The following is a 12,854-nucleotide window of genomic DNA, read 5'->3' on the forward strand; positions in this document are numbered from 1 at the left end:
TTAAAGATAGATAGATAGTTCTACTTGGGATGTCATGAGAAAACAAAAAACTTGGCATGCTAGTAGAGAATTGTTAAAGAATGTAAATTTTAAAAATTTTATATACAAATGACCAATAAACATAAAATGCAAATTAAAACATTGAGACCAAATATTTGCCTCTCGGCAGAGATGAAATTATTAATTTCTTCCTTGGGTAGAGTGTAGTCTAATGATTATTCTAATATACTAGTATTGGTGAGGAGCAATTTGGTAATGTATTTATTTCAAAAAGCCTTAATTTATGTCCTTCCATAATGTGTTTCCATTTCTAGGAATTTATCTTAAAGAAACACATTTGCCATGTAAAATAAAATTGTAAAGTAATAGTAATAACACAAAGCTATTTCTGCTGCTAAGGGGAAAAATTAAATTAAAAATTAAATATAAAATGAAACAGACCAATAGAAGTGCACATTCAAAAGGCTAAAGAGATACACTCTAAAATGTGAGCAGTAATCACCTCTTATTTGTGGGATTATGGATAATATATATTTTCTTGTTTATTTTTATCTGTATTTTCTGTTTGCTTTTTCTAAATGATCCATACCAGAAGTATCCTTGTAATCAGAAAATAATAGAAAAGTTATTTAAAATAATACAGTTTCAAGTGTGGCGAAGCTTTCTGGCTTGTTTTTTGTTTGTTTTATTTGGGTGTTTGCTTGTTTTGTGAGCACCTTAGCAGAAATGAGATGAGAAAATAAATTTTTTTGTTTCTCCTGTGATTACAGAGATTCATGAGAGATTCATAAAAAGTCTTCAGTTCTGAACCCAGATTCTCACTAGCTACCCCTATGAGCTTCCTTCAGTGGGGTGTATAGTTTCAGGGTTCGACCAGTTGATTAGTTGGTAATTTTATAACATACACCATTGTAAATTAAACTGTGGTGTATTTATCCCAAGATTTTTTCTCTTCGAAATTGGGTAAGTTAGGCATTACAACCAAGATCCTATTGAGTGGAGTTATTTCTGATTTTTAAATTATGTTCCTCAGATGTAACAATTTTCTTCTCCCAATTTCCTAGACAGAATCATGAATAAACTGGAGGATAAGCAGGACCAGATGATACCATGAAGAGAAGTTTACAGGCCCTCTATTGCCAACTGTTAAGTAAGTTGACACTGTATTTCTTCTTTCCTGAAATATACTAATGTTATTATTTGCTGGGTGCCCACAACTTACTTTTTGGATGGAGACCAGGGTTGGATTGGTGAAAGAGGACAGTAAAGTTTCACTCTGCTTCATCTAGATGAAGTATCAAGCACTAAGTCATTCTAAGATCTCTGTTTTAATGTTAATGCTGGTCAGTTTTTCCTAAATTCCAAAGGGAAGTTTTAACATCAGTTATAGTTACAACTTGGACATCAGTTATAATTTAAACTCCATTATAATAATTCTAAATTGATGTGTTAAGCATAGTTAATTTGGGAATGAGTGTCCAAAAACATTATTGCCTTTAGTTTAGTATTCTTCCAGGATGACCTGCTGTAGATTCCTCATGAAGAGGAAATGGTAGGTTGTATTTTCTGTATTTTAACACATAGAACCTGTTGCCATACAGCCTTTGGCTTAAAATGTTATGCATAGTTATACATGGTTCTCAAATAACAAGTGGTGAAAATGTGACTTCTTGGTTTTGTGATGGAATAAAGAGTGTTCAATTATGACTTTCTTTCTGCACATCACTCATGTGTTTTGGGTATAGTGCCACAAAGCATCAATTGCCATGTAGTGATTGTACTTTCTTTGGGATTAGAATTGCTACTGAATGAATGTAAAAGCCAAAACCAATTGGTGGGTTTGATGTTCCAGTTAACCCACTTAAGACAATAGGCATTACCCGCTCCAGGTCAAACCAAAGCCAGTGAGTTGGAAAATTGGGAGTTATTGTTTGTCTTGTTCTTGCTAAGGTAAATGAAGTACCTATCTTTCCTAGGCTGAGTGGCTCCTTGTTAACTTTTGTTGAGAGAATAAAATGAAAAGATATTGAGATGCAAATCACCAGTCAGTCAGCCCTTAGAATTTAGTAATTCAGCTTATGTTGTACCCCCAGTGCAAAGCACTTCATCTACAGACAGCATTCTGGCCGGGCGTTTTAATTGACTCATTTCTTCTGCTGAATTCTAATCCTTAAAACACATATCACGTCAGCCTGTTTCAGCCTGGTGGAAAGTCGCCAAGTGTTATAGGGACTTTCTCATGTTCCTTTTCCATGTGTTCTATGGGACTGCCAGTTTGTTGCTTTTTAAAAAATGATAAGCTTGTTTGTTAAAGAATAGGCTTTAAAGATTAAAGAAGCAATGTCATCAAGGAATGATTAACTCTGCCTTGATGGGAGAGGAGACATATGAAGGATAAATAGGATTTTACATACACACATACACACATACCCCTCAGAGAAGGGGAGGAAGGCTTTGTAGCCAGAAAAACAGGAAATAAAGAACAACAGAGTAGATTTTGGAACAGCAAAATGTTTGTTGAGTTCATCTATGCTGATTGTATGCCCCAAAGTTTGCATAATATTTTAGGGTCGTATGTTATTTGAAAGGCATCAGTAAATTATCCTGCAGTCCAGAGAGACAAGACTTATCCTATGACGAGGTCCATCCTCTTATATTGAGCAACTCTGAATGCTGAAGGGGGTTCAAACATCATCTGGCTAGCTACAGAAAACGACTGTGTCTTAACACCTTGCTGTTTGCAAAGCTTGCTGGGAAATGCAAACAGTCCAGAATATGTAGTTTCCCGCTGGTTAGGAGGTAGGTAGTGGCCCTCACTAAACCACCCTGATTACTGACATGCATATACACACAATAGCTCCTATATGTCACTGGTCAGCCAGTTATTAAGTTATGTGTATGTTAACATTGTCCACAAACAAAATGTTTTTAAGACATTTAGTCTGTGTCTAAAATAGACTTGAGAACTAGCATCAACACACACAATATGTTATTTTATATAACTCATATTTTATATAACTCATTATGATAAAAATATATAAAAATATATTTTTAATTTGGATAAAAAATCATGATTGAGTATTCTGGTTTTTCATTATTACATAACAAACTAGTCTAAAACCTTGTGGCTTAAAGCAAATAACAGTTATTTATTTCATTCATGAATCTGTAATTTGAGCAGGGCTTAGCAGAACCTACTGTCTCCACTGCAGAGTGTTTGGGACCTAGGCTGGAATGACTCTAATGGCCGAGGGCTCCCTGAGGTCATCTCACATGGAAAGTTTGGGCTCCCCCACAACATGGTGGCTTCAGATTGGTCAGAATTCTTATATGGCAGCTACCAGTATGAGGCTTGGGCAAGGCTTAGAAGACTTATTATGAATTAATCTTGAAAGTCCCAGAATAATACGCATGCCACATTGTACTATCTGAGGAAGTAAGACCAACAGTAACTCAGGGGAAGAGGAATTAGGCTTCACTTCTCAAAGAAAAGAGAAGCAACAGCTTATAACAGTTATCTTTAGTCTGCTACAGAGAATATCTATTTGTTTAAAAAAAACAAAAACAATTACTAGTGGACATTAGCCAGTTCATAAGTCATTATTAATATAGAAGCTATACCCTCCTTTGTGCCTACTATGTTCACAAGGATTTGCTGACAGTTTACCTAAGTCTCCTCAATTATTCCAGAGGCAGATGCTTCAAGATGAAGAAGCATTACAGATGGATAAGCAAGGACTGGCCCAGGGTGCTCAGTGAGTCAGTTCACAGCCATGTCTCTCTGACCCCTGCATATGTGCCCTTTTCTTCATTCTGCCATGGTGCCCTACCACACACAGGAAAAATCAGCAGTGTGGTCCCTCTGCTGCCTTTATAGCTAAGATAGGGAGAGTTCTAGCCCATAAGCAGTAAAGTTTGCATCTCGCGAGTGATGTTAGATGAGTGCTGGGGTTTGGATATCTGATCCCTCCAAGTCTAATGTTGAAATTTTATCCCGTTTTGGAGGTGGGGCTAAATGAGAGGTGTTTGGGTCATGGAGGTGGATCTCTCATTAATAGATTAGTGCTCTCTCTGGGAGAAGGAAAGTGAGCAAGTTCTAGCTCTTTTGTTACCTTGAGAGATGCCCCAAGAGCTGATTGTTTAAAAGAATCTGGCACCTCCCTCCACCTTGCATCCACTCACTCACCATGTGATCTCTGCACATATTGGCTCCCCTTTACCTTCCACCACCAGTGGAAGCAGCTTGAGGCCCTTATCAGATGCAGATGCTGGTGCCGTGCTTCTTGTTTAGCCTGCAGAACTGTGAGCCAAATAAACCTCTTTTCTTTATGAATTACACAGCCTCAGGTATTTCTTTATAGCAACACTAAACAGACTAAGACAGTAAGACCAAAATAAAAAGATGTTCTTTAGATCACTGAATCATAATCAATAGTCACTGAGGCTTGTATGTGCCCAGCTGGGGCTAAGGGATGCAGTCTTTGGCAGGCAATGCTATTGAGGTTTTAATTGTTTACTTTTGTTACAACTGACTATCTCTGCCTTTGTTTTTATTTCCTGAGCTCTACTCCACAATGTGGTACTGAGTGTTTCATCCCACTGGCTTTAGCCCTTTCAGAAGGTTTAACACATTTTACATGATATCTTGGAAAAGCTGAAAGCTTGAGTATGAGGGTGGTGATGAGAGCCTTTATGGTTATATAAAAACCAGATACTGTCATTCATTTTTCTTTCTGAGACCTAAATAATCAATTAGATGTTAAAGCTAGTCCTAAGAATACTTGTGTTATTGAGACAGCAGACAGGTTCAAATCCTAGTTTTACCACTTTCGTTTTTTTTAAAAAATTTTATTATTATTATACTTTAAGTTTTAGGGTACATGTGCACAATGTGCAGGTTAGTTACATATGTATACATGTGCCATGCTGGTGTGCTGCACCCATTAACTCGTCATTTAGCATTAGGTATATCTCCTAAAGCTATCCCTCCCCACTCCGCCACCCCACCACAGTCCCCAGAGTGTGATGTTCCCCTTCCTGTGTCCATGTGTTCTCATTGTTCAATTCCCACCTATGAGTGAGAATATGCAGTGTTTCGTTTTTTGTTCTTGCGATAGTTTACTGAGAATGATGATTTCCAATTTCATCCATGTCCCTACAAAGGACATGAACTCATCATTTTTTATGGCTGCATAGTATTCCATGGTGTATATGTGCCACATTTTCTTAATCCAGTCTGTCATTGTTGGACATTTGGGTTGGTTCCAAGTCTTTGCTGTTGTGAATAGTGCCACAATAAACATACATGTGCATGTGTCTTTATAGCAGCATGATTTATAATCCTTTGGGTATATACCCAGTAATGGGATGGCTGGGTCAAATGGTATTTCTAGTTGTAGATCCCTGAGGAATCGCCACACTGACTTCCACAATGGTTGAACTAGTTTACAGTCCCACCAACAGTGTAAAAGTGTTCCTATTTCTCCACATCCTCTCCAGCACCTGTGGTTTCCTGACTTTTTAATGATTGCCATTCTACCTGGTGTGAGATGGTATCTCATTGTGGTTTTGATTTGCATTTCTCTGATGGCCAGTGATGATGAGCATTTTTTCATGTGTTTTTTTGGCTGCATAAATGTCTTCTTTTGAGAAGTGTCTGTTCATATCCTTTGCCCACTTTTTGATGGGGTTGTTTGTTTTTTTCTTGTAAATTTGTTTGAGTTCATTGTAGATTCTGGATATTAGCCCTTTGTCAGATGAGTAGGTTGTGAAAATTTTCTCCCATTTTGTAGGTTGCCTGTTCACTCTGATGGTAGTTTCTTTTGCTGTGCAGAAGCTCTTTAGTTTATTTAGATCCCATTTATCAATTTTGGCTTTTGTTTCCATTGCTTTTGGTGTTTTAGACATGAAGTGCTTGCCCATGCCTATGTCCTGAATGGTAATGCCTAGGTTTCCTTCTAGTGTTTTTATGGTTTTAGGTCTAACATTTAAGTCTTTAATCCATCTTGAATTAATTTTTGTATAAGGTGTAAGGAAGGGATCCAGTTTCAGCTTTCTACATATGGCTAGCCAGTTTTCCCAGCACCATTTATTAAATAGGGAATCTCTGAATTTTAGACCAATATCCTTGATGAACATTGATGCAAAAATCCTCAATAAAATACTGGCAAACCAAATCCAGCAGCACATCAAAACGCTTATCCACCATGATCAAGTGGGCTTCATCCCTGGGATGCAAGGCTGTTTCAATATACGCACATCAATAAATGTAATCCAGCATATAAACAGAACCAACGACAAAAACCACATGATTATCTCAATAGATGCAGAAAAGGCCTTAGACAAAATTCAACAACGCTTCATGCTAAAAACTCTCAATAAATTAGGTATTGATGTGACGTATCTCAAAATAATAAGAGCTATCTATGACAAACCCACAGCCAATATCATACTGAATGGGCAAAAACTGGAAGCATTCCCTTTGAAAACTGGCACAAGACAAGGATGCCCTCTCTCACCACTCCTATTCAACATAGTGTTGGAAGTTCTGGTCAGGGCAATTAGGCAGGAGAAGGAAATAAAGGGTATTCAATTAGGAAAAGAGGAAGTCAAATTGTCCCTGTTTGCAGATGACATGATTGTATATCTATGATTGTATATCTAGAAAACCCCATTGTCTCAGCCCAAAATCTGCTTAAGCTGATAAGCAACTTCAACAAAGTCTCAGGTTACAAAATCCATATGCAAAAATCACAAGCATTCCTATACGTCAATAACAGACAAATAGAGAGCCAAATCATGAGTGAACTCCCATTCACAATTGCTTCAAAGGGAATAAAATACCTAGGAATCCAACTTACAAGGGACATGAAGGACCTCTTCAAGGAGAACTACAAACCACTGCTCAATGAAATAAAAGAGGATACAAACAAATGGAAGAACATTCCATGCTCATGGGTAGGAAGAATCAATGTCGTGAAAATGGCCATACTGCCCAAGGTAATTTATAGATTCAATGCCATCCCCATCAAGCTACCAATGACTTTCTTCACAGAATTGGAAAAAACTACTTTAAAGTTCATATGGAACCAAAAAAGAGCCCGCATCGCCAAGTCAATCCTAAGCCAAAAGAACAAAGCTGGAGGCATCACGCTACCTGACTTCAAACTATACTACAAGGCTGCAGTAACCAAAACAGCATGGTACTAGTACCAAAACAGAGATATAGATCAGTGGAACAGAAGAGAGCCCTCAGAAATAATGCTGCATATCTACAACTATCTGATCTTTGACAAACCTGAGAAAAACAAGCAATGGGGAAAGTTTTACCACTTTCTAGGTGACTTACCTTAGGTAAGTTACTTAAGCCTCTGTGAGACCTAGATGTAAAATGGGATGTGATCACTCACTACCTGAGGTGGTATTGAATGAGATGACATGCCGTATAGAAGTCCTACATAAATGCCAGCTTTCTTACTGGCCTTCCTGCCTGGAAAACATAAGGACAATCTAACCAGGAGCTCTGCTGTAACTAACATTTGTGTGGAACCTTCTGGTTCGCAAAGCATTTTCCCATAATTTGGTCCTCACAACAACCTTGTAAGGCAAGTGGGGCATTATTATTGACCCTATTCTACAGAGAAAGGAATTGACATGATCAAGACTGCTTTTGCCAAGCCACATTACAATTTTTTGGAAAAGTTTTTAATAATGGAAGGTAAAGAGCGTCATCACAATCCCTGAAGACCATGCCACTGCTGAGGAGGGTCTGAATCTGAGTCTTGGTTTAGCAGATGTGGTGTTTGCTTGGGTACTGTGTACTGGAAAATTGTTATGCTACTTTGTTAAGAAGACTAAGGCAATTATTATTTTATGAGAATATGATGTTTTTACATATCAATATCTATTCAAATCAGAATGGTTTAAATACTTGGAATTAAGCAGTGATTATGTTTTGTAACTTCAGTGTTTGCTATACACCCAGACGTTTGAATTTCTTAAATCATGCTCTGTATTGTTACTCTAGTACACCCTGCTAGCTCATTCATGCACCCTTTGCATCTACTGGTCTGTGTCAAATCACACAAAGTAATTTTTTGTTCAACTCAGAGAACTGTCTGTAGGTCCCTATCTTAGGAAAAGGAGGGGAAGAAGGAGAAAAAAGAACTACTGGTATGGATTTGGACCCCTACTCTATAGAATTTAGAAGGAAAATACACCCCCTTTTCTGCCATCTTTACCTGGGGCATGGAGATCATGTCTCAGTCTCAGATTTGAATTATATGTATGTATACGCACAAACACACACACAAATCCGTATTACCTGTCTGTAGATTTTTCTGGGCCTAATGAGAAGCTGCTTGGGAGTTCATTTCCACTTGAAACCTATTTTCTGATGGGATGATCTGCTTCTCATGTGATCTCTGGAACTGAGTGGAACCCTTGAAAACACTAAAGTGAGAGAACTCTCTTTGGTGCCTTTTCAACTCTAACCATTCCTTCTTGCCTACCAGCTACCCAGTGACTATTCTTTCTTCCAGTTACTTCTTAAACTAGAAGGATCCACATAACTATATCTTTTTCAAGAGACTGACATTTCCCCTCTCTTTTTCTTCTTCCATGCTTATTTTTGTCCCATATTAGACCCAAAGCCCCCAACATGCTACCTTCTCATCTCAGATGTCCTCCTGTGGTCTGTGATCTGAAGTTCTCATGTATTCCATTAAGATGGAAAGCAATTTGACTAAACTAAGTAATACCAAGATGTGCTTACTGGTTAAGGAGAGTTAAGGAGCTCCTCCCTCCTTAGCTGTCAGAGATATTTGCATTTTGAAGTGATTTGGTATTGTTTTAAACAGCATTGAGTACAGTAGTTTAAAGAGGTAAGCTTCCTAGGGTCTGCGCATTTGTCTATATCTCTCAGAGTCATGGGTCAGGAATCTGCATATTTCCCTTGCTGGCTCATTTCTTCTTCCTTTTTTTTGTCCAGCTAACACCAGAAATGATCTTCTTATGCTGTATGTACACCTTTGTATTATCACCATCCAACCAGATTTTGCAACCCCAAATACTTGAAGCCATCCTTGACTTTCCTCCCACCCTACCCTGGATGCATTTGGATACTAGCAATACTAGCTCCTGTTGAACTTAACACATGAATCCATTCATGTCTTTGCATCCCCATTGTCTCAGCTTTAGAGAACAGCTTCCTATGTTCTTTCCTGGACCATTTTAATAGTCCTCTGTTTATTGTCCTATTCTCAGGTCTTCTTCTTCTAATTCATCTTCACATTACTGCCAAATTAGCTGCTTGTCATCTGATAATCTTTCCATGGCTTTGCATTACCAAAAGCAGCAGTTCTCATAATGTGATCCAAGAATCCCTAGGGACCCCTGAGGCTTTTACAAGAAGTCTGTGAGGCCCTTCTTTTTCCAACTATACATATTTATAAAGCCAGATTTTTTTCCATGTACTGTACTTCAACCAAAATAACATATCTCAACAGATTGAATGCAGAAGCTGATAAGAGAACCAGCTGTCTTTCATAAGCCAGACACTAAAGAGATTTACAAAAATATAAAACAATGCCATCCTTCTAATTTTTTGTGTTAGAAAATGCTTTTTCATTAAAAATGCTATTTGTTAAGAGTAATGAGTTTGTCATGAGTTAATATTTTTTGTTTTACAGCTTTAACTTTTAATATAGTAAATACCAATAGATATAACCTATATTTTGAAAAGCTCTTTGGGGAGTCCTCAATAAATTTTAAGAGTATGAAGGGGTCATGAGACCAAAATGTTTGAGAACCTCTGACCTAAAGGATAAATCCTAAATTCCTTAGGTTAGTGTTAGAGTCATTAATAGTCTGGTCCCGGACTACCTTTCCAGCCTCATCTCTTATCCCTTCTCCCTTTCATATCCCTCCTCCCTCACTCACACACATACACCACACAATTCTACCCAACAGACAAACACAGTGTGTTCCAGCCATCATAACACATACTCTGTCCACCACAAAATATTTAGCTCTGATTATACATGTGCTTGTTTTCTTTTTGTCTAGCTTCTCAGGCATGGGAATTCTATTTCATCATCCATTCCTTTGTTTCCAGTCTAATCGGGAGCTTGATTCATAATGGAAGTCATACATGTTTGATTTAATTAACATATTTCGTCAAATCTAAGATGCTAGTAGTTGTAAGAGCCACTGTTATTTTATGAACCACTAAAAAAGACAAAACGTTTCTTAAACAATCACACACTATCAATTACATCTTACAGTATGGAAACACATGTATAGATAAAATACAGAATTATTTGGATTGTGGCTAACTAGGAAATGTACTTTCTGAGCCTCTGCCACTAAATTCTCCTTTAGTATCAGGTCTCAGCAAACCCATCTGTAGTTCTAGCTCCCACCCTAGGTGGGCCTCATGGAACAAAATAATTTCCCTTCAGAAACTAGAGAGAGATTCAAGGAGCTGGGTCATCTCTAGCTGAAGCTGGCTCATGTATTTTGTCTTCATGGCTTGTTTCTCATGATAAATGAGAGGAAATTTTTCCTGTAGTTGAGGAAGGAAAGTTGATACGAATTATAAATGACATAGTATTTAGGTCCAAACAAATTTTGACTCCAAAAATACGTGACCTTTTAGATGTTACAGACAATCATACAGATATTGCCATTCTGTATACATAAGAGTCAGAGTCATTTCCCTAGTGTGAGGAGATGAACGGAACTTCACCATTCTTTATGGGGTCTTCCTTTCCTCCTCCACCTTTCCCAGTGAAGTTGTCTTCCCTTGTGTTTTACACTGCTTGGTCACAGCCTTCATGGACAGTGATTAAGACTGCGTGAGTTCAAGTCCTGGCATACCACAAATTATTTTCCAAATTATTTTCATCCTTTTCCATCCAAAACATACCACTGCTAAATAGGTGCTGGGTTTTGTGTCCCCCACCCCTTACAAATTCATCATTCCTGAGCTATCAAAGACTCGTTGCTCTTGAGGAAATAAACAGCATTTAGTGGCATAGACCAGTTCATCAGCCTGCAGTTCCCTTGTGCTACTAGCAGTGGCTGCAGTAACAGTAATGACACTTCTGGTCATCTGTTGGCCTTATGGATATTGGAGGGCATCCACTTCATTGACACTAAAATTCAGTATTTTAGACTAGATTAACTTGATTGGCTTTGATTAGTGTTTCCCAAATCTGGCTGTACACTAGAATCACCTGGGGAACTTTTTTTAATAAATCCACTTTCCCAGACCCCGTCCCAGAGCAATTAAATCAGAATCTTTGGGCATGGGGCTGGGGCATCCAGTGATTCTGATGCGTAACCAGGGCTGGGGTCACTAGCTTTGATCTCTGGTTCTTAAACTTTAGTGCACAACAGAATCACCTTAAGGGCTTATTTAAACACTGATCACTGGGCCACCCCCAGAGTTTCTCATTCAGTAGATCTGGGGCTGGGCCAAGAATTACATGTCTAAGTCTCTAGTAGTGCTGAAGCTTTGGTCCAGAGACCTTGAGAATCGCTATTGTAGACTTACGAAGGGCTATCCAGGAGCAGGAGACGCTTTTAGCTTCCCTACCTCACTTGGGCTACATGATGGAGAAGTGAGTTCTGGAATAAAACCAGGATCAGTTAGGAAGGAGAATGGAGAGAAGGTGTCAGAGAAGGAGCTAGCAGAATTCCTCTCAAGTGTTGTGGGATTAGGAACTGTTAGAACTTGAAGTTTCATGTTATTCTTCAGGATGTACTGGAAGTTAGTTTTTACTCTGTTTTAAGAATGAGAAGGGCACAAGGAATGGGCTGGCTAGGGTTATAAAGCAAAAGGAAAACACCTTTTGAGTAACTCTTGGTCTTGACTGCTTATTGCAGCTGTCTCATTTTAGAACTTGATTTTATAAGACTTTTTTTCTTATGCTGTGTAATTCTTTTGCAAATCAAAAATTAAAGGCTGTTTTTGGGGGACTTGATTATGAAGAGATTTGCAAAAGTTCTCTAGGGAGAATAGATCTCTTTACTTCTGAGGGGTAAGTCATTCACATAGAAAATTTGAGGAAGTGACTCTTTCCAAGGTGATATTAACCCAGAAAGTTTAGGCATACCAGGTCCTTAAAAGTGTCATGTTGATTTAATGTCTTATGTTTTAGGTAGTGATTTTAAATTTGCATAAGTCAACAATTCTCTTCTGCAGATAAAACAAAAGTTTAATAAGACATTCTCATTGTAAACAATGCCAATGGGGACTAAGAATAAATATTTTAAAGAAATTCAATTTTATGAATTTAAGTACATTCCATTACACTGTTGGCAGAAGAATGTAGGTGAGGGAAGTAGTGCTCATACTTAGGAGAGCTGTTGACTTATGTAAATTCAAATGTTAACCCTTAATGAGTAAACCCAATTTTCTATAGGAAAGTATTTTTGCTAAAATATATGGTGGGAGAAAGCATAGAATTTCAAGCTCTCATGTTGTCTCTTACTAGTTATATGACTGCACAGAGTGCTTCAGCTCCCAGAGCTCCCTCGTTGTCCTCAACTACAATGCACAGATGACCAGTATATTGTCTACCTTAGGGATTGTTGTGAGAGTTAAATGGGTAGGGTATAAAAACATTTCATGTGTTGAAAATCCCTTTCAAACATGGGTTTGCTGTATTACTATCATTAAATAACATTACTTTTGTTGTAATATTGTAAGCAAATCTTATTTTTGTTTGGCAAATCTTATTTAAAAAAAAAAAGAAAAAGAAATGTGAAAGGTAGTCTAGATGTCCTCACCCAGATTTGAATTCAGTAGAATGCTCATTAATACACATAAACCTCATGAATTGGGGCTA

The 12,854-nt window shown here is 37.8% G+C and overlaps 1 protein-coding gene across 13 annotated transcripts in view; it reads left to right on the forward strand.

Moving 5' to 3' along the window:
* TMEM108 (transmembrane protein 108) overlaps positions 1-12,854 on the forward strand; it is a 362,632-nt gene that overhangs the window by 193,622 nt on the left and 156,156 nt on the right. For 10 of the 13 annotated variants that reach the window (XM_016941952.4, XM_016941950.4, XM_063806226.1 and 7 more), the window contains one exon: positions 1,065-1,150. In XM_016941952.4, coding sequence (XP_016797441.2) covers positions 1,111-1,150 — 40 coding nt within the window. In that variant the 5' untranslated portion in view covers positions 1,065-1,110. The remainder of the gene's footprint in view (positions 1-1,064; positions 1,151-12,854) is intronic. The other 3 variants (XM_016941951.4, XM_054681034.2, XM_054681035.2) reach the window with 1 other exon arrangement.

Source organism: Pan troglodytes, chromosome 2 (genome assembly GCF_028858775.2).
Source record: "Pan troglodytes isolate AG18354 chromosome 2, NHGRI_mPanTro3-v2.0_pri, whole genome shotgun sequence".
Classification (NCBI taxonomy): domain Eukaryota; kingdom Metazoa; phylum Chordata; class Mammalia; order Primates; family Hominidae; genus Pan; species Pan troglodytes.